The following is a 21,827-nucleotide window of genomic DNA, read 5'->3' as shown; positions in this document are numbered from 1 at the left end:
ACTATTTTTCATCAATAAAAACAGTTTAGAAATATTATACTATCCCATGCTGAATTTATTAGGTGGGTAGGTTTTTATTGTAACCTGTCTAGAAACTTTTATTTTGTACATACATAGTTATTAAAGATAACTCAAATGTTTTAATAGAATAAATACATTTTAACTTAATCATGGTTTTGACTAAAACCAGTCCAAAGCTTTTTTGACCAGAAGAGATTTGACTGTAACATAATTATATATATATAATTTGTTTTATTAATAATATAACCACATTAGTTACCGCTTAATAAGCTTTTGTATGTGTGTCTTAAGGTTTATGTTATTGCCATTTCTGAACATAATTAAAATTAAATTAAAAAAGTGTGTTATACATTTACTATAATTTGGCATTTTATGTGTCGAAAGTTTCATCACAATTGGCCTGTTCCTTTTCAAAATATTAGAATTGGAATTGTTTGTTCAATGAAACACGACACTTTACTTTTGATAAAAGAGACTGTTTATTTTTGATACACAACTTTTTAATAATATATAACAATACATTACGAAACGTAAAAATAAAACTTTATACAAAACAAACTCGTTACAACGTGAAGAAAAAACACACACAAGAAGAATAATGAAAATAAACAAAAGACAACTCTATTCGATACATTTTTTCTTAAATAAGTCGCGGCGCCAATATGTGCCAGTTCTATGCATTATCATTAGTGGCGCCATCTATTGAAACTGAATTGCTCTTAAACATCCCGCCCACCAAAGGACGAACAGTCCTTTACATCTCTATTTAAACTCAAAATCTCTAATACACAAAACAAAATAATCACCGCCCACCATGGCAATCTATGCTTAAGTAATAAAAATATGCAAAGAATATTAATCACAACACTAGTCTCTATATAACAAGAAATATAAATGATAAAATAACACTAGACTCTATACAATGAGATATATGAATGATAAAATAAAACTCGACTCGATATAAGAAGAAAAAATTAAAGCAAATAAATAAAACACACAATGAAATTAATAATTGACTCTACTCTGTGTCTTTTGGCATGGGGTCATTTGGATTATCACTCAGGTAAGACAAAGGTCGTGAATTAAGACAGGCCACTATTTGCGTCAAGACCGTCGTTTGCTCTTCAAAGGTAAGTGTAGAATCTCCGATTATTCTTTTCAGATGCATTTTTGTTGAGCGAACACCAGCTTCCCATAGTCCTCCGAAGTTTTTTGATATGTGCGTCTTCAACTATTAATTTGGTGATGTGACTTCCACTGGGTAAAATAACTGGATGACGTCTTTTATAATCAACTTGAGCCTCTTGAATTCTGCCTCCTACTCTCAAAAGTCCAGTTTCATCGATAACTGGGTGAAAGGTAAGTAGTTGACTCTTCTGTGATACACTTTGCCCCGCTCTTAAACGATTAATGTCATCTTCGAAATACATCTTCTGTGTCTCTTTTATACAATATTTTAATATAGCCTCTGTTTCCTCTCGACTCACAATTTTGAATGAAATATTTCGTTGTTCCTTTGGTAGTCTCAAGTATAAAAACTTTTTGCAATAAGACAACACCTTTAGCATTTTAGTTAATGTTGAAAATCTCGTCCAAATAAATTCTTCATGATCTTTAGTAGTAGTAGTTAGTGCTTTAATTGGTTTTGCCTCTTCTGTAGTCTCAAAATTATTGCTTGTGTTCTGTTCATAAGTTTCTTGATGTAACCAATTTGGACCATGCCACCACAATTTGTTACCTATTAACTCTATTACTTTCAGTCCTCTAGATGCGCTATCAGCTGGATTTTGATCTGTAGCTACGTGTCTCCACTGCTCTGGTTCCAGCATGGTAAGGATCTCAGATGTTCTGTTGCTCACGAAAGTCGTCCATCGACTTGGCTCTCCTGCTATCCATGCCAAAACTATCGTGCTATCAGACCACGCGTATATTTTACTCTTAGGAATGTTCATGACTTGGGACACTTCGTTTACTAATTTTGCAGCTAGTAGCGCTGCACACAGTTCCAGGCGTGGGATTGATATCTTCTTCTCCACTGGCGCTACCTTCGTTTTAGCGGTGACAAGGTTGACGGCGATGCTACCATCTTTGCTGGTCGATTTTAAATACACCGCTGCTGCATAAGCTGACTGAGATGCATCAGCGAATATATGTAGTTCTACATTATCTCCGATACTGACGTGAAACCACCTCGGAATGACGATCTTCTCTAATTTTGGTAGGTCCTCTTTGAATTGTTGCCACTCGTGTAATAATTGTGGGGTGAGTCTCTCATCCCATGATAATTTTGCTATCCACAGTTTTTGTATAAAAATCTTCGCTCTAACGACTATTGATGCTATCCAGCCCATAGGATCATAAAGACGTGCTATCTCAGACAGTACTTTTCTTTTAGTTACGTCTTCTCCATTCTCATTACTTTTAGGTAGTTGAAAATGATACTGAAAATTATCGTTTGTTTTGTTCCAGGTAAGACCTAATACTTTTATGCTATCATTAGATTTAAATTGTATTAACTGATTGTCTCTTTGATTCTCTTTACAGATGTGTTCCAGTAAGTCTTCGCTGTTGCTGCACCATTTTTGGAGTTCAAAACCACCTGCTCTCATTAAATTAGTCATTTGCTCATATATCTCCATAGCTTACTCTGTTGTTTCACATCCGGTAAGTAAATCGTCCATATAATAGTCTTGCAGTGTGATTAGTGCCGCAAGTGGATATTTTGTTTGCTCATCTTTTGCTAGTTGTTGCAAAGACTTCACAGCTAAGTATGGCGCACAAGATGTTCCAAAGGTAAGTCTCAGTAGTTTGTAATGTTGAATAGGTTCGTGTGGATTTGATCTCCATAGTATTCTTTGGAAATCTGTATCTTGCTCGTTGACAACCACTTGACGGTACATTTTAACTAAGTCTGCAACTATACAAATTCTATGGCATCTCCATCTTATTAGAATATGACGTAGATCACTTTGTAATTTGGGTCCGACGAGAAGATTGTCATTTAATGACACATTGTTTACTCCTTTGCTCGAAGCGTCGAACACCACTCTTACTCGGGTAGTCTGTTTATCATCTCTAATCACTGCATGGTGTGGTAGATAAACGACGTGATTATCACGTAACTCTCTCTCATCAGTTATTTTTCTCATGTGATTTTGCTGTAAATAATCCTCTATCACGTTTTTGTACTCTTCTTGTAGCTTTGTATTTTTAAGTAATTTCTTCTCTAATGATTTGAACCTTCGTAGCGCTATCTCTTTTGATTGACCATGTAAACATTCTGGATTAGGACTTTTAAAAGGTAATCTGACAACGTAACGCCCTTCACTGTTTCTATATGTTGTTTCTTCGTAAATTTCTTCACATCTTAATTCCTCTTTTGTCTTTCTCTTTTTGATACTTTCAGGTTCTCTTTCTATCTCCCAGAATTGTTTTAAAAGCTCATCTTCCTTTGGTTGTAAATGCATGCTGATAATATTGCGATTTTCTTGCACTAATTCATTTTTTATTTTTCCAGATAATATCCAGCCCAATTGCGTGTTTTGTGCAACTGGTCCAGATAACTCAGAATGTTTCCGAAAACCATCCAGTAGAATTTCTCCGTAGATTTCAGCACCTAGAATAATGTCTATTCGTCCAGGTGTATTGTAGGTAGGGTCAGCCAAAGGTAAATTTGTGATCTCTTGCCAATCATATATAGATGAGTCTCGGGACGGTATAAATGAAGTCAACCTCTTCAACACGAACGCATTGACTTGAATAGAAAAGTCTGGGTTACGTAAAGAAACGATCTCAAAAGAAGCCATACTCTTCGCTTGTGTTTGACCTTCTCCGACTCCTGATATAACACCGTTCACTGAATCTCGCTTTAACTTCAGGAATTGTGCTGTGGCTTCAGTTATAAATGACGCTTCAGATCCTTGGTCAATCAAAGCTCTAACTGTTTGTGAATGACCTGTAGTTGATTTGATTTTGACCATAGCTGTAGCCAGTAACACTCTGCTCAGGTGACTCTCATTAGTAAAATGGGCTACAACTTTCCTCTCAGGTTGTTTACTCCTCTCTTTAACTTCAGTCGAAGTGTTATCGTGTGTATTACTTGAAGATTCCTCTGTAGTTGATCTCTCTTCTCGGTTAGATGTTCTCTCATAATGCAGTAATGTATGATGTCGTCGGGCACATCGACGACAGCTCGTAGTTGAGTAGCAATTCTTCACGCTGTGATTAGGTGATAAGCAATTGAAGCACAAATGATTTGATTGCACATACTCAGTTCTCTTCTCTGGGGTTTGTGCTGCAAATTGCTTACACTGATACAATAAGTGTTGTCCGGAACACATGACACAGATGTAATCTCTCTTCTCCTCTTCCACTGATGAATGAAATGATCTCTGCTTTGTAATTTGTCTCGTAGTGTTGTTATGTTGTGTTGTTTTAGCTGGTCTGCTGTTGTAATGATTTGATGACTCCAACATCTCTAACGTTCTAAATCTAGTCTCGATAAATCTCTTCAGCTCCTCCCAGGTAGGTAAAGTATCTGCTTCACTGTCTGAATGTACTCGGCTCACTTCTAACTCCCATAGCTTTCTTGTCTCTGCATCTACTCTTGTTACTACCAAGTAAATTATAATAGCGTCCCATGCACTTGTATTTATCTCCAAATTTTCTAATGATTTTAAACAGGAAGATGTCGTATCTAAAAGTTGTTTTAAAGCAGCGGGCGACTCACTCGTTAAATTCTTTTGGGAAAACAAACGTTTCATAACTTCATTGGTATTGAAGCGTTTATTGTTGTATCGTCGAACCAACTGGCTCCACGCCTCATTATAATTCACATCTGTTGTAGATAGATTTTTAAGCAGAATTTCCGTTTCGCCAGTTAAACAACTCTTCAAATAATGCAGTTTTTGAGCAGCGGTTAGTGTAGAATTGTTATGAATTAACGACACAAACATATCATAGAAAGTTTGCCAATTTTCGTATCCGCAAGAAAATTTTGGCAAATGAATTGTCGGTAATTTCACATCGCTAGAGGTCGCAACAGTACTAGGTTGATTATTAGACGCTCTCACAAATGAAGTCGGCTGGTATATCTGCAGATCATCTTTTAATTTTATTGTATAAGTTTCGTAAATATTCTCAAACTCTGAATACATATCTTCGGCAAAATAACTAAGTTTAGATTTATCAGACTTGTCTACAGAGGCAACAATCTCGTTATGATTACTTAAGAATGACTCCCACAATTTATCTAACGCCTCTTTTTTTGTTTCAATATATGTCACTGTAAGCCGATCTTTAGATGTCTTTTTGTAATTGATTTGCGCTTTACTAACCCGCTCAAATAACTCCTCTTGTCGCCGTAGACACACTTTTAATATTTCAGACATTTTTAATGTTCAACGTTCACGTAAAACAATCACAACATTAATATTTTCACTTTAGTTCGATTCGTGTTTTCCCTGGTTTCGGCACCAAAATGTTTGTTCAATGAAACACGACACTTTACTTTTGATAAAAGAGACTGTTTATTTTTGATACACAACTTTTTAATAATATATAACAATACATTACGAAACGTAAAAATAAAACTTTATACAAAACAAACTCGTTACAACGTGAAGAAAAAACACACACAAGAAGAATAATGAAAATAAACAAAAGACAACTCTATTCGATACATTTTTTCTTAAATAAGTCGCGGCGCCAATATGTGCCAGTTCTATGCATTATCATTAGTGGCGCCATCTATTGAAACTGAATTGCTCTTAAACAGGAATTTTGAATGGAAGACAATATTTGTTACTCTTAAGATTTGGATAAATACGGGCGAGATTCATATGTTACTTATTATTGTATTTGATTTAATATGTATATACACTGGAATATTCCAGTGTCTATTTTGCACTTGTAGTGTGACAATTGTACCACAGTGACTGGAATAATGCTTAGCCAAAGCAGGTGCTAATTAATAATTATGTATTTATAAGGCTTCAGGTTGCTTTTCTTATTTTTTCACTTTTCACTTTTGTTTTACGATAAGCAGGATAGCCTGACCTGATTTAAAAAGCATTTGGAGCAAATTTTATTAACAGACATGTCACCTTTGTGTGAAGTAATTATTTCAATGTTATGGTCTTCCTGCAAATTGGCATTTATCTTTTATACATATTTACTGCTACATACAGTATGCCACAGCAACACAAATTCACTTATAACAATTATTCTTGTTTCAGGATCACTATCTCTACCAAAATCCCGAAAACCATTAAAAGAAAAAGAAAAACCATTACAAGGTTGGTTCATATATAATCAAGTTTTTCTCTACTACCAGTTTGCTAATTTCAATATTATTATGATTTTTGCTGCTTAATAATATTGTTATACCCGTTGTTTTTCTTTTATGTCAGTTCATCAACTAAATCACATTATTCATCTTACAATGTTATCAACAACATAAAGGTATACTACCTACTGTACCTTTTTATTAACATATAAACTTAATGAATCTTTTGTATTCCAGCCACTGTTGAACTAGATGCAACTGTTGAAAATCTTGGAGTACAAGAATGCACACTACAGGATAAATATGGTGAGTGTCCTTTACTTAAATTTTATAGAAAAAATCTTTATGTTGCACACTACAACTCCTAGGAACCAAGCTCTGGTGAAACTCTGGGCCACAGCTAGTATGATTTAAGATTGCAGAAAGAAAATTTCAAGGAAGTTGTATTAATACACTCATGATAATATCTACAAGTTTTTTTTTTTAATTTGTTAATTACTGGGTTCTATTCACATATCTGAAAATGTAGTTTTTGTTCTTGTCAAAATCGAGGGGACAGCTCCTAGACAATTTTTCTCTCTTTCTCATAGTTTCGGTTTTCAACAATAACAAAATCTTTCTAATTGTTATTTATCATATTTGATCATGTACAGGTTCATGATATTATTTATCATCAAATATAAATTGTTCACTTCAATTGTTAAACTTCAGATACTATGATTAAATAATTTGTATTTTAATATAATAATAATGCCTAACTTGGCTTGTTTTCTAATAGCTTAATTTTATTTGCAGCATTTCCAAACACTACTAAAAAAGTATTGAATCGTATAAAATTGACCAAAAAAGAGCATAATTTATACCAAAAATTGGTAAAAATGAGAATTAAATTGTCAAAATGCCGGAACAGAGCGCCGAAGCAATCATTACAATTAAAAGAAGCCAAAAATTTTATGAAGAGTAGCACAACTTTATAGCTACTGTTAACAATTTGCCAAGTGCTGCTAAAGTTTTAACTATGTTACAGTTCAGAGAGTATAAAAAGAAAGAAAAAGGGAGAAGATTTTCTACTGAAGAAAAAATATTAGCTTTGGCAATGCTGAAGCAAAGCCCCAAAGGCCTTCCCAGCAAATACTGACAACATTTTTGAACCAGGCCAATATAAAGCCTGGTATTAACAATAATGTCTTTGCTCAACTTAAATCAAGAGGAAACAAAATGAAGCCGGCAGACAAACTCTGCATATTAATGTTTGATGAAATGTCACTAAAAGCTATTACATACATACAATGAAAGAAAAGATTTGGTGGTAGGTTTTGTTAATAATGGACGCGAGACAAAACCTGAATTTGCAGACCATGCACAGGTTTTTATGATCAGGGGTCTCATAAGGAAATATAAACAACCTGTTGCTTATACATTTGCACAGGCGGCCACTAAAGGCCCAGAGCTGGCTTTGCAAATTAAAACAATAATTGAAAACTTGCAAGAAACCGGCTTCAATGTAGTGGCTACAGTATGTGACCAAGGCACTAATAATAGAAATGCCTTAAATCTTCTCTTAAATGAAACCAGGGTACATATGCTTAGAAGTGGACAAGAAGTTAGAGAAGAGACGAAATTAATAATAATTAATGATCCCCCACATTTGTTAAAAGGTATACGAAATCTTATCTTTTAGAGAAGAATTTAAGGTATACAAGTGATAATATAGAAAAGATTGCTAAATGGGATCACATTAAACAATTACATGAAGAAAATCCTGCATATAAAGGAATCCGATTAGTGCCCAAATTGTCTGACAGTCATGTTGATCCGATGAGAACGAAAATGAAAGTTAAATTTGCCAGCCAAGTGTTTAGTAGAACTGTGTCTTCCACTATGGGATACCTTGCAGGTAAGATCAGGAATGTGATGTTATTATGTTATGATTATTTTCTGTATGTATTTTTGGCACAATGCATTTTAAATAATTCAATTCAAATTTTTTTTTATAGTATAAGGGTGACAAACAAGCACACGGTCCACCTGATGTTAAGTGGTTGCTGTGACCCATAGACATCTACATCTATCATTTGCCTCTTTTCCAGTAAAAAGGGTCTCCGGTTCTCTACACTCACCATACGAACACAGCAGCATTAAGCTGGTATTCTATGAGAGCGTGGTCCTTCCCTGGTCGAGCCGACCCATTCATGCTATAACTATGATATTAATTTAGCTGCAGCATGGCTCATGTATAAAAATAAATTACTATTAAAATCACCTGCCTTCAGTTAATCAGTAATTTAAATACAATTTTATACATATAAAGTGTACATTAAATTATTATTATTTTACAGATAACGGAATCCTCCCAGCGGAATGCAAGGAGACTGCAGATGTCCTGCTTTTTTTTGACAATTTATTTGTACACCTAATTCAAAACACCATGAATTTTGGACGGAATCAAAAAAAGTTTTAAAGTCCATGAAATTTATCACAGATAAAAACAAAGTTGCAAGTAAGTGTTCCTACTATTAATAATTGGGTATGGACACTGGAAGGCATAGAAACATTAGTTAAAATATTAGCTATTGACCACAACATTACGTCTTTATGGATGCGGGGCCATAAGAAGTCATGGGTGCCGTAACACAAATCCAACGCCAGCAGGGTTCGAATGGGCGTTAACAACCTTATTGGTCAATAACCTGTCCAGTGTCCATGCCCCTGGACAACCCCTGCAAATTGTGAAGAAGACCAATGCACTGCACTACATGCCCTCATTGTTACAAAGAATAGAGAAGCTGCGACGACTTACACCGTTAGAGGAAAAAAGTCAGCCCCAAATAATGGGGCCCCTACAATATATTTCGGGATATTTTTTAAAAAAAACGAAAAATAAAATATTTAGGTCCTGCGAAATTTGTAAGGGTAATCTCTATAGCGAAATTGAAAATGATTTTATTAGAACAAGAGAATTTGCCAATCGTCGTTGGCTTTCCAGCCCTAGCCCAGATTTTTTAACATGCATATCTAACATGCAAGATATTATATATAAAATACTAGCTGTGCCCGCGACTTCGTCCGCGTGAAGTACTGTTTTCGTTGAGCATTTTTTTTAAGGATTATTATTTTACTTGACCGACGTGCTATGCGTTGATGTATGGATGTAGACATAGAGATAGGTGTGCCGCGACCGCACCAAATGTAGGTGTTTGGTCTCTACCTATCCCTCTGGGTTACGGGCGTGAATTTAGTTGTTGTTGTTGAGGTATTTTATTTAAACTTATAAAAAATTACATCAAAACAAATGGAACTTACAAAATATTCATTTACTCTTATGCAAATTTTCATCCCCTATTCCCATATTATTGCAACATTAAGGGTAAAACTTTTACAAACTTTAAATGACCTATTTATTAATATCAAATTAGCAGCCTAAAAAAGTTAGAAGTTAGAAGCTTATTCTAACTGTAAAAATGACGATACGTCCATACAAATTTTCACCCCTACTTTTACCCCCTTACAAACCCTCTTTCACGTTAAAAATTAATATTTGTCCTTTCTCAGGCTCTAAGCTAAATATCAGTAAGTATAATAGTAAAACATATTAAACAAAACATTCATTAAAACCTCACATATTGCGAAACAAATTTTCATCCCCTATTGTTATTTAGCACCCTTACGGGTAAAATTTTTACAAAAATCGAAATTCTTACTTATTTATACCAAATTAGCAGCATTAGAAAGAAGTTTCAAGCTTCTTACTGTAAAAATTACTTTACTTCCATACAAATTACCACCCCCACATTCAACCCCTTACAACCCTTTTTTCGCGTTAAAAAGTAGTCTTTGTTCTTTCTCGGGCTCTAAACTAAATATCGGTAAGGGTAACAGCAAAACATATTAAATAAAACATTCACCTAAACCTCACATATTCCCAAACAAATTTTCATCTCCTATTGTTATTTAGCACCCTTCAGGGTAAAATTTTTACAGAAATTGAATTTCATATTTATTTATATCAAATTAGCAGCCGTAGACAGAAGTTTCATGCTTCTAACTGTAAAAATGACGATACTTCCATACAAATTACCACCCCTACTTTCAACCCCTTACAACCCTTTTTTCGCGTTAAAAAATAGACTATGTTCTTTCTGAGGCCCTAGACAAAATATTCGTAAGGGTAACAGCAAAACATTCACCAAAGTCTAAAATATTCCCAAACAAAATTTCATCCCCTACAGTTATTTAGCACCCTTGAGGGTAACATTTTTACAAAAATTTTATTTCATATTTATTTCTATCAAATTAGCAGCCTTAGAAAGAAATTTCAAGCTTCTAACTGTTAAAATGACAATACTTCCATACAAATTACCACCCCCACTTATAACCCCTTACAACCCTGTTTTCGCGTTAAAAAGTAGCCTATGTTATTTCTGAGGCTCTAGAATATCTGTGTACCAAATTTCATTTAAATCGGTTCAGTAAACAATAGTAGGCGACACTTCCATACAAACTTTCACCCCCCCTTTCAACCCCTTACAACCCCTTTTTCGCATTAAAATATAGCCTATGTCCATCCTCAGGCTCTAGACTATCTGTGTACCAAATTTCATTTAAATCGGTTCAGTAGTTTTGGCGTGAAAGCGAGACAGACAGACAGACAGACAGACAGAGTTACTTTCACATTTATAATATTAGTAAGGATTAAATAATAATTTTAAAAAAAAAGCTCTCAGGGAATACATAAAAACAATTATTCTTTTATTTTTAGATTTTAATTTTTTAACATGCTCTGATCATAAAGATAAATTAATAGAATTTTTAATTAATTTAGTATGTCGATTTTTTATATTTACATATTGTAAAAATATAAATAAAATATTATCTGGCAAAAAAGATATTGACAGTGACGAGGACGTAATGCAGTGCAAAGCAAAAAAGTATTTTAAAAGATGTTTTAAGAGAAAAAATTGACATTATCTTAATAATGCATTGTGCCAACAATGCATTATTAAAATAATGTCTAAATAAAATAAAACTGGTCACGTATTAGAAAACATAACTATAAAATGTTTTATTATGACCTACTACGACGACTATTATACCAATGCAAAATAAATTATTAAGATTATAATATGGGTTTTATTTTCTGCAGCCTTAAGTAATCCCTTAATTTATTCATATGCGTTAGTCTATGAGTAAATTACGGGGTTAATAAAAATAAATTAACTGAATTTATAATAAAAACCTGCCTGAAAGCAGAAATGGTGGTAGACGTATAGCTATTTATATAATTATATATATAGCAGGAAAGTTGTATGTTTGTAATTACAGATGGCGTCAACAATCGCTTTCCTTCTGAACCCGTTGAGTAAAGCCTCTATTCCTATATATAAGAAAGTACTCTGTGCTCTGATCAAACTCAAAGTTTGAACAAAACTGGCAAGTGGCAACGGTTATTTCGATATTTGTTTCTGTCTGGTCTATGGTTAAGTCAAAACATCATAGACAAAACTTAAACATTGATCACAGATATTTAAGATAGCTTTAACTTTTGCTTTTTTTAATTACAGCGACATCTAACGTTTCTTCATATTAACTTTTTCGACAGCGCCATCTGTACATAAGTTTTGTAATTATTGATCCTTACACTTTTTGTTTAGTACTAAGATTGTGCACCCTGCTGGTTACTGCCTAGCCTTACACGGAAAAACGAGAGACGCTATCGCTTAGACGAAACGATCGAACGTTTCGTTTTTAGTTTTTTACTGCCTAACCCCGCTGCGGGGTTAGGCAGTAAAAAACAAAAACGAAACGAAAGCGACTGTCGTTCGATTGTGATTGGTTGAGAGACTGACGTCTGACGTCACGCGTTAAAACCGTAGGCAGTAACACGCACGAAAGACGAAAGACGAAGCGTCGTCTATCGTCTATCGTTTTTCGACCAATTCCTTTGAAATTCTTAGGCAGTAACACGAAATGACATTTCCAATCGTTTTAAAAGCGACACGATCGTTCGTTTTTGAGACGATCGACAAAGGTGTCTCGTTTTGCCGCGAAGTCAACCGAATCAACTTTAGTTAAATATCTTAAACTATTATTAAATATTAAATAAAACTTCTAAGGTGAGAAATCAATTTGGTATTATGTTATAAATGATTTGTTAGTTGAATAAAGTAAACAATTTATGATTTGGCATATTATAGATATGTCTCGCATGTGGACCGCCTTGATGTTAGAAGCTGCAGATGCCGAAGCTAAAAAGATGTCTCGGCAGCGTATGCTTCTACAAAGATTAAAGAATCGCGAACGGTTACTCCAAAAAATTCCGGAGTGGCAGTTAAGAGCTCATTACAGGCTGAATAAGGAAGAGTTCCACTCGTTGTGTGACGAGCTCAGGCACAATACCAGTTTAAAAGGTTCGAAAACAACTTCACTGGAACTTAAGGTAAATTGATTTCTTATGATATATGTTTTTTTTTTTAATATATGTGTGTTAAAAGGTGATTATGTATTTAATATGATTAATGTTAACTTTAGTCACTTTGAGTCTTATACTGACACAATTATTATATTTTAGGTGCTGACAGCATTGAACTTTTATGCCATGGGTTCATATCAGAGAGGTGTTGCTAATGAGGTACATATGAATCAAAAAAGTGTAAGTCGGTGTATCAGAGAGGTGACAAAAGCTCTGAATGAGATTTCAAATAAATGGATACAATTCCCACAAACAAGCACACAAAGAACTAAAATTAAGCAAGGGTAGGGGTTACTATATATATAACTTCCGTCATTTTATTTTTATTACCTTGAGCACATACAACTACTTACAAATATTATTTTACAGATTTTATACTAAGTTTAATTTTCCTGGTGTAATTGGTGCCATTGATTGCACCCATGTGGCCATAGTTCGTCCAGCTGCAGATGTACTTTGTTTTTATAACAGAAAAGGCTTTCATTCTCTTAATGTCCAAATGGTATGAACCTTTTTATGTTTGTTATAATAATTATAAGATAATTAAAGATTAATCTCAATTAAATATTTTAGGTATGTGACAGTGATCTCAGAATCACTAATGTTAATGCCAAGTTTGGTGGTGCAAGTCACAACAGTCATATCTGGGCAAGTAACAGACTGCAAAGCCATATGGAGGCTCTGCAACTATCTGGCAAGTCCGTTTGGTTGTTGAGTAATTGCATTTTTAGTAGAAAAATATTTAACAGGTGATGTTCTATGTTAAATATTATTTGTAACTTTAATATTACTTATAACATTTTAGGTGACAGTGGTTACCCTCAAAGGAGCTACCTTGTGACACCTATTCTGAATGCAGAACCAGGATCTAGAGGAGAGAACTACACTAGAGTGCATGTCAAGGCCCGAAACTGCATAGAAAGGGCATTTGGTTAAATATAGATTTTGATATTTGTTAGGTCAGCGTATCCTTTATTATCACCCTGATTATGCAGCAGAAATTGTTATTGCATGTGTGGTACTGCATAACATGCTCATAGATTCAAGAGGAACTCCTACAGATGATGAAGAAGTAATTTTGTCCACTGCTCTTACACAACCAACTGTTGTTGAAAACGGGCTGGATGTGATTGTGGGGCGGGCTGTTAGGAATAGACTAATTATTGGCAGTTTTTAGTTTGGTTGAAGAAGCCCACACAATAATGTCTAAAAATGTATTTTTAAGAAGAAATATGATGAAGATGAATGTTTTACAAATTAAAAATAAACTTTATTTATATACAATTATTTTTTATTTCAATATTCACTTAAACATTAATTACACAAGTTACAACCAAAACCAATGTAAATGTTACATGTTTTTGCATTTGAGACTGCATCTCAAAGCATAAGCATTACATTAATAAGCCAGTGAGTGAGGGTCCTGGATGCCATTTCCCTCTCCTTTGAACTGATGATGGGGCAGCTATACTCTTGAAGAGGAGGCAACATATATATCATTTTGTTCATCATCTGAAATATCATGATAAACTTAGTAAATATTAATGTTTAAACTGTATATAATAAGATAAAACTAAACATTAAATTGTATCAATTGATTTTAGTTAATTTATTTTACCCAAATGATTAAACAGAAACATGGGCAAATAAATTGAGGTAGGTACTAATTAAATATTTTTCTATTAATACAGTTACCAACTGAAGAATAGATTTGCATATCTGTTTTCTAAATGAAATAACAGGATTGTAATAAATTACTGTCAGTGATCTGCTCCAAAATTTGTATTTGGATAGATGGTTCCTCAACTGGAGGCTCCTCATTTGACTGTTCCTCTACTGGTAGTCCTAAAATATAAAGTTCGGGTGATGAAATGTGATATTTGTAGCTAGGAAAATGGCAACTACAAAACTATTGTTATTAAATACATGATTCAATAGCAAGGGCACTTGCAAAGAATAAGTAAAATAAAAAAGGATGTGTCTGCCAGCATAACAAACATGCTTCAGAATGAATGTCTTGTTTTATGTTTACAATCATTATTACATTAGAACCAACCTTGATCCATTGCTCCATAGACTTGTCAGGATCACTACCTGCCTTACCCAGCAACATCTTTAATAGTTGGCAAAGTTCCTGGCGCCTCACTCTTCCCTGCGGGGTGTTTACCATTTTAAATACGTTATTGACGTACCTTTCCATAAATTCCACCATTATGGCGATTTGCTCATTGCTTGCGTTTTAAGAATTCATTTTACAAAACGTAAATTGAAACACAAACACTTCACTAAACTTTTGTATTTTTACCGCGAGAATATTTGACCTTTATACGTCAAATTCAAATGACACAATGTTGATCGTCAAGTATAGACAATAATTTGTTTTTTTTGACGATTCACCTTCGTCTGCACGAAAGCGACTGTCGTCTGTTACTGCCTAGCCTTACACGGAAAAACGAGAGACGCTATCGCTTAGACGAAACGATCGATCGTTTCGTTTTTAGTTTTTTACTGCCTAACCCCGCAGTTCAGGTCTGTACCACGTGTAAAACATTTGGGTTTCAGTGTTCTGTTGATTTGACAGCGGTGGTTTAAAAAAGATAAACTATAAAGTACTTGCATGCATATCAGTATTACAATTTATATGATTAATTTATCTATAATAGACATTATCCTAAAAAATACGATAATTTCGATCCATGTACGATAATTTTACGCCCCTGGTACGATAGTCAGTCCACTTCAAGTTGCTAACGCTGCTGCTTACCAAAAAACTGTTTTGTTTCGTTTTTCTCTTGGAGTAAATGCGTGTGCAAAAAATTTTACGTGGATTTTTAACGACGACCCGGCTAGTTTCCCTGACTTTGACTATTCTGCTTATCACTTTGGACACGACAAAACTTTGGAAACCGACAGCTTCGTTTATTCCGAAAGACCCTTGCAATTTCATTTGGACTCCTGTTTTGTGCAAAAAATATCAGAATTTTACCATGTCTGCTGCCAAAAGATGCTGTGTCCCGAACTGCAATAAGTCACGTAAGTTATTTTGGTAATTTTATACTATAAAATGTTGATATTTTAACTTGCAATTATTTATTGTTAATTGATATAACCCCATGACATTAATAATTCTGTTTATTATTTCAAAGTAATCTTCAATGAAATAATCTTTTATAAGATCTTTTTTATGTATTTATGTATTTTACCACTGATAGACAAATATAACAAACCAAACCAATGGTGCTACACCTGGAAGAAAAACTGTTGTTATTACGTTTAATATAGTTCTTACTTAGTTGGTTATATACTATCCATACTCTCTGTCTGTCTCGCTTTCACTCAAAAACTACTAAACCCATTTAAATGAAATTTAGTACACATATAGTCTAGTGCTTGAGAAAGGACATAGCCTATTTTTAATTGAAAAAAAGTTTTGTAAAGGATTGATAGGTATTTGTTTAAGGGCTTCAACATGAGCTAAGCCGTGGGCGAAAAGCTAGTATATACATAGTTGGTTGTAGTGTTGATCAAAAGTAAATTGTGTTTATTTATTCAATTTTTACCATTCAACGGTGGTAGGGCCATGCAACAGTGTTCACTGTTGCACAAATGTGTAGGTCCGTTCGAATGAGTACCACGATCTTACAGAAGACCGGCGTAAAGTAGAACACTAGTACACTTCTGCGTTTCGTCTGGTGAGTGAGGTAGCTTGGGCCTACTTTATTTAAAGGTGGCAACGCATTTAAAACTCTACGGGAGTTGCAAATGTCCATGGGTGGCGAACAACATCAGGTGAACCGCCAGTTCACTTTCCACTACTTTATATAAAAAAGTTAAAAATTGTAGGCCATTCTTTTGAAGACTATTTTTACATGGATGTATTCTTTATTACAGGTGGAGAGGGAAATATTTTGCATTTATTTCCGAATCCTGATCCTGAAAACTTGGACAGATTTTTAGTATGGGCAAAAGCAGTCAGCAGGTGGTGACATTTTATTGTTAGATGAACAGACTGTTTTTAGGTGCAGAAGAATTTGCAATAGGCTTAGTCCAGCTGCAGTACCCACCCTTTATTTGCAAGGTAATGCATATAATAAAATTAAAAAAAAAATCTATTGTTTTTAAGTTTTAGTAAATACAAGCTGATAAATAAGTTTTTTTAGAGGATTGTATGTAATCACTCATAGTGTTAACTCCATGTAACGTCATTCGATTTAACATCAAACTCGGACACTAACAGAGTGTTTAAATAAGATTGTTTTTAATGAACATACATCTACTAACACTAGTCTGAAATAAACTTTTCTGATGTTTCTACTCTTCATTTAACAACTCTCTATAACGCCATAAAATGCACAGTCCCTTCATTGATGTTACATGGAGTTTACACTGTATATTAATAATACATATAAAGTATGATCTTATCTACTGGCTACTACTACTTAACTAATGTAAATTTCAGCTTTCCAGTCACGACAACCTTTGGAAGATATATCTAATCGGTCAAATACTCCAAATTCAATGCAGCCGGCTCCATCAACTTCAACTTCACAGACTGCTACTAGTGTAATGGAGACATGTGCAACTGTGAAAGGTTTAAAATTTCTTTGTACATAATAATTCCTTATTGTTGTGTGTATTAAATGCTTAAATTAATTTTCAATACTTGCATAAACATTCACTCGGCTATGATCACTAAGTTGATATCAAAAAGCTCAATATATCAATATTACTGGAAATAATAGTATTTTCCTTTTTTGTAAGTTAATTAATTGTTTTATTTTACTATTTTACAGATAATGCCCAAAGAAAAATTGTTAACAATTTCAATTCTCATCTTGCAGCTTTGGGAAATAAAATAAAAAAATTGCATTTTGCAAATGCAAAAGATTCTGCAATGACAAGACTTAAAAAAGCGCTAAGATTGTCTGAAAATATTACTTTACAAAAAGCCTTAAAAAAATTTACCACTACTGCTGCAGTATTAACAATGCTACAGTTCCGAGAAGTAGGGAAAAAAAATACAGGTAGGCGTTTCAAAAGGGACGAAAAAGTGATAGCTTTGGCCTTGTACAAGCAAGGCCCTAGAGCTTATAGATGGTTGAGGAAAGTGTTTGTATTACCGTCTCCATTAACACTGAGCCGTATGATATCAACAAAAATATATTTGCACAATTAAAAAAAAAGGTGCAAAAAATGAAAAAACATGAAAAACAGAACAGAACTCATGCACGCGCCGCCCACACCGCGACCGAACGACGCCCACAACACGCTTGTACGTACGAATTGACTTGAATTGCGAGTCGGTTCACTGATTCGTTTCACACATGTGAACAGTGAACTGATCTGCAGATCATCAATTTTAGTTCAGTTACTCGCGACTATTCAATACTGCAGTAGTAGTCAGGTGAACACATATTATTGTTCAGGGTAAGAAAGCGGCGTGGTGGTGGAGCGGGGAGCGCGCGGTGCAGATGCACGCGAGGTTGCGACGCGCGCTGGCGTGCTGCGAGCTGGGACTGGTGCAGGTGTACATGCCCGCACAGAGCGTGTCCGCCCGCGGGTCCCGCCCCCTGCGCGCCATGGCCGGCATGGCGGGACTCCGCGACGCAGTCGAGAGCCACGCCGTACACAAACCAGTTCTAGTGTTCAGGTACTTCGCGATTTCCGAATTTCTAATCCATATTTCTCCTTTTTGTCTTTTAAGCAATTCGTCCGATATATTTTGATCGGTTTCTTCCTTTTCATTAATAACTGTATTTCATTAATATCCATACATAAAACGCTGGTTACATATTTTATGTCACGTTATAGAAACGACATTATTATTTCAGTCTGGGACACTTGACGATGCATTCCAACACAATGGTAAAACACCTTTGGAACGATATCAGACACGATGGCCCCACCTATATTGTAGCGAAGCCCGAACTTACACGTAAGTTGCCACTTGGCTCAAATTATATGCAATGTACGTCTAACAGGTGCAAATGGAGATTGTGAAGCAAACGTGTAACTGATTAAGAAATATTAACTCGATATAGTGGATTCGTTTCCGTGGCGCGTTCGCATCGCGGACGTGTCGTGCTATACGCTGGAGGCGCGGCGTGCTACGGAAGGAGTTCGCGGCGCGCTAAAAGACACGTGCAGCACCGCCCCGCGCGCCCTCCTCGGTCTCCTCACCACCACCGTCACCCTTTCCATAGTCACCAAGAGTCTGTCGGTGCGGCTTCCCACCCCCACGCAACGCGCGCCGCACGCCGCCCACGACGAGGTAACGCATACGAACCACTAGCTGCCGCATTCAGAGGTGTTTTGTACTGTGTGCTGCTTCTTATTGTACATTTACTATAACAAATATATACTGAGAGACTCCCTTTGTGCTTAATTAACAGCTCTGAGTGCGGCATTAAGTCGAAGCAAATATTTTCATTCACGAGTCACAAATACATCAGTCATTCAATAATTCACATTTCATTTTCCCCTACAGAAAATTAAATATTTCACAAGCGGCGTTGACTTTAAGCCTTCAACATTGAAGGAATTCATCCGAGGTCCTTCTAAGTATGTTCGATTTTTTTCTTTAATTATGTTAAATTAATTTTATTGTATCACCCTCGAATTGTTTGCTTTTATTTTGTCTTTTCAGACACAAGAGAACTAATGTGGAGGTGAGCAAAGTATCTAAATTTAATTTAGTTAACATTTTTATATTCCATTTAGTTATTTGTACAGCTACGTAAGTGGATTATATACACTATAGAATAGTCACTACTAGTGATGATCATTTTTCATTCATATAATTGTTGAGTTGTACTGTGAGTGTCGAGGTGTGTATTTGTACACAGACGAAAGCGAGCCCGGAGCCTGTGGTGTCACTGGGCGTGCACGTGCACGCGGACACGCCCCCCATCACACTACATTTAGACCAAGATCAGGTATTTTATTATTTATAACTTTACATTTTATATTTCAAAGTTAATTTTCAACCGTTTCCATTTTTTTTATCTCATTAAAAGTAATCGTGTATCTTACTAAGGTCAATATTAACTGCTTTAATTCGATATTTATTCCTACAGCACTATTCTTAGTTTATTAAGATATATACTACAAAATATAATTCCTGTATGTATGTAGGTGGGCGTGTTAGCGGACGCATTGCACTGTTTGTCGCATTTGGCACTGTTGTTGCGCCGGTCGTCCGTCTCTACGCCCGTGCCAGCCTACACACCCTCAGTTCCTGCTGTCAACAAGTCACTCATAAGGTATCCCGTTGTAATACCATTTGTCTTTCTTGCTTGATATTATCCCATATGGTGGTGGGGTCAGCTTTGCCTTTTAGTCTCTTCCACTTCGCTCCATCCACGAAGTCTTCGGCAGAAACTTTGCAATCACTCATCTCTTACACCACGACAACTTTACACCTCGGTTCTCATCCTACACCTCCATTTTTGCTTGTGAATGTTTCAACATACAACATAGCGAAGCGAACCTTAAGGTTACAATTTAAAACTTATGCCAATTGTTATTTCTGTCATTGATTTGCTATAATAAAAGTAGGTAATAGACAAGAATATTCAATAAATAGTTACGAAGTTAGTTTCATGTGTTTTCTTTTAAAGTAAATTAACTAATGAAGCTCACTACCTTTATTTTTTCAGATCTGTATCCGAACAGGAAGAGAGAGAAATGCCCTCTGAACGGACACCTAGCGACAACCGCTCAGATCTTATTCCAATATTTGAAGCGAGCTCTATAAAATGTAAGTTTGAGTAGAAAAATTGCTGAAAGAACTATTTATTATAATTCAATACTCTAATTTATTTATATTTTATTTGCAGTAGAGACGAAGACATTCGTATAGGTGCAGTGGGTTATATCGCGTGCGACGGTCGCAGTATCGACTGGTCGCGCGCGACTGGCCGCAGACGTGGACGATATTATCGCCACAGTGGATCTGCAGCCTCACTATAGTCAGTTAAAACTGAAGCTTGCTTCCGCTTCACTACGTCATTATCGACGGTAAGAGAAATGCTACACAAAATACACGCTAATCTGATATTGATTACCTTTAATGTTAAGAGCTGTGTACACAGAATAAGTAAGTTTCTAATAGTCACTAACCATCTATGATCAATCTCCCGTTGATTATTTATCTAATATCCATATATTGATGTGTTTTCAAGTGTTTGATGCACAAATAAATAAAATTCTACTGTATTATTCCTAGATCGGAGAGCGATGAATGGGAAGCCGGAGCTATGGGAGGCCGAGTGCTTGAAGCTCGGGAGCCTCTCGACTCCAAACAAGACAACCATTTCCTAGCCCTCACTGTAACGCAAGCAAAGTCAGTATTCAGCATTGTATGATCTAAGTTGGTAGCAAAATTTGTAAAAAGTAAAAACTAATAATCACTTTGATAATGTAATATTTTATTCCTAGCTACTTTTTGTATCACAATGTGTTTTATTATTTTAGGATATCTAATTTACCAGCCAGTTGGAGAGAAGAGCTACATCCTAAGTTATTGGAGCAAAAATCTGTAAGTTTGAATATTTTATGGTCTTAATGTCCAGTAATAACAGAGAAGAGGCCTATTTGATTTAACTCGTAATTCATACCATTTTCAAATTGAATTCTCTATAATTTGATATCGTTATCTTTGATTTCGTTCTTAAAGCTTTTGTCCCTTGTCTATAATAACACACATAAATAAAACTAGAGTGTCTGCATGTAATATAAAAAAAAAAATATTTCGTATAAGTGTTGTATTTGCGTTGCGGATAATGAAACACCAATTTCTTAACTTATTTTATGTCTGTTTGTCTAAACGCCTTGGTTGATTTTGACGGGAAGGTAGTTGAAGCATACGGGCATATTTTACGCTACTTTTTTCTGCGTTGACGAAGTCAGGCGACCACCAGGATGTTATATATATGTAAGACGTAATAATAGACAGCAATTTTAAGGAAAGAATTTTTTGTATTATGTGTTTTGTATAATATGTAGCAAGGGGCGGACAGTATGTGGGAGGTGTATGTGACACTGGCACCA

General features: G+C 35.1%; 3 protein-coding genes and 4 long non-coding RNA genes across 11 annotated transcripts; 4 read left to right on the top strand and 3 right to left on the bottom strand.

Annotated features, from left to right (window-relative positions):
* Positions 1 to 1,145: 1,145 nt before the first annotated feature.
* LOC123723034 lies at positions 1,146 to 2,642 on the bottom strand. Its single transcript, XM_045685574.1, has one exon. The coding sequence runs from the start codon at positions 2,640 to 2,642 to the stop codon at positions 1,146 to 1,148; it is 1,497 nt and encodes a 498-aa protein (XP_045541530.1).
* Positions 2,643 to 2,663: 21 nt separating this feature from the next.
* On the bottom strand, positions 2,664 to 4,001 carry LOC106718455. The gene has a single exon (XM_014512910.2). It carries the CDS (start codon positions 3,999 to 4,001, stop codon positions 2,664 to 2,666), a length of 1,338 nt encoding a protein of 445 aa, XP_014368396.2.
* An 8,081-nt stretch (positions 4,002 to 12,082) lies between these two features.
* Positions 12,083 to 13,982, top strand: LOC123723282 (putative nuclease HARBI1). Of its 3 annotated transcripts, XM_045685858.1 has the most exons (6): positions 12,083 to 12,420; positions 12,502 to 12,743; positions 12,876 to 13,060; positions 13,146 to 13,278; positions 13,350 to 13,470; positions 13,582 to 13,982. In XM_045685858.1, exons 2-6 carry the CDS (start codon positions 12,504 to 12,506, stop codon positions 13,710 to 13,712), a joined length of 810 nt encoding a protein of 269 aa, XP_045541814.1. In that variant the 5' UTR covers positions 12,083 to 12,420; positions 12,502 to 12,503; the 3' UTR covers positions 13,713 to 13,982. The 3 variants fall into 3 exon arrangements, with proteins under 3 accessions (XP_045541814.1, XP_045541813.1, XP_045541815.1); XM_045685857.1 differs by lacking the exon at positions 12,083 to 12,420 and having other exon boundaries at positions 12,427 to 12,743; XM_045685859.1 differs by lacking the exon at positions 12,083 to 12,420 and having other exon boundaries at positions 12,427 to 12,743; positions 13,350 to 13,474.
* A 68-nt stretch (positions 13,983 to 14,050) lies between these two features.
* Positions 14,051 to 15,300, bottom strand: LOC123723279. 3 transcript variants are annotated; one of them, XR_006756707.1, is made up of 3 exons: positions 14,833 to 15,300; positions 14,472 to 14,621; positions 14,051 to 14,288 (listed from the first exon to the last, which is right to left on the bottom strand). It is a non-coding gene; the product is annotated as an uncharacterized LOC123723279 (long non-coding RNA). The 3 variants fall into 3 exon arrangements; XR_006756708.1 differs by having other exon boundaries at positions 14,476 to 14,621; XR_006756706.1 differs by having other exon boundaries at positions 14,535 to 14,621.
* Positions 15,301 to 16,816: 1,516 nt separating this feature from the next.
* Positions 16,817 to 17,631, top strand: LOC123723278. The gene is made up of 3 exons (XR_006756705.1): positions 16,817 to 16,854; positions 17,236 to 17,367; positions 17,570 to 17,631. It is a non-coding gene; the product is annotated as an uncharacterized LOC123723278 (long non-coding RNA).
* A 2,066-nt stretch (positions 17,632 to 19,697) lies between these two features.
* On the top strand, positions 19,698 to 20,519 carry LOC123723415. The gene is made up of 3 exons (XR_006756739.1): positions 19,698 to 19,711; positions 19,911 to 20,038; positions 20,435 to 20,519. It is a non-coding gene; the product is annotated as an uncharacterized LOC123723415 (long non-coding RNA).
* Positions 20,520 to 20,716: 197 nt separating this feature from the next.
* On the top strand, positions 20,717 to 21,823 carry LOC123723407. Its single transcript, XR_006756733.1, has 4 exons — positions 20,717 to 20,795; positions 21,004 to 21,120; positions 21,252 to 21,315; positions 21,783 to 21,823. It is a non-coding gene; the product is annotated as an uncharacterized LOC123723407 (long non-coding RNA).
* Positions 21,824 to 21,827: the final 4 nt, after the last annotated feature.

This window comes from Papilio machaon, chromosome W (assembly GCF_912999745.1).
Source record: "Papilio machaon chromosome W, ilPapMach1.1, whole genome shotgun sequence".
Taxonomy (NCBI): domain Eukaryota; kingdom Metazoa; phylum Arthropoda; class Insecta; order Lepidoptera; family Papilionidae; genus Papilio; species Papilio machaon.
The sequence above is the reverse complement of the archived record's forward strand: the minus strand, read 5'-3'. Positions and strand labels throughout refer to the sequence as shown.

Bases quoted from the DNA above. Each gene is read 5' to 3' on its own strand.
- LOC123723034 (XM_045685574.1), bottom strand. From the start codon at position 2,642: ATGACTAATTTAATGAGAGCAGGTGGTTTTGAACTCCAAAAATGGTGC.
- LOC106718455 (XM_014512910.2), bottom strand. From the start codon at position 4,001: ATGGTCAAAATCAAATCAACTACAGGTCATTCACAAACAGTTAGAGCT.
- LOC123723282 (XM_045685857.1), top strand. From the start codon at position 12,483: ATGATTTGGCATATTATAGATATGTCTCGCATGTGGACCGCCTTGATG. The intron at 12,744-12,875 runs GTAAATTGATTT...ATTATATTTTAG, and splicing joins CAACTTCACTGGAACTTAAG to GTGCTGACAGCATTGAACTT. The intron at 13,061-13,145 runs GTAGGGGTTACT...ATTATTTTACAG, and splicing joins AGAACTAAAATTAAGCAAGG to ATTTTATACTAAGTTTAATT.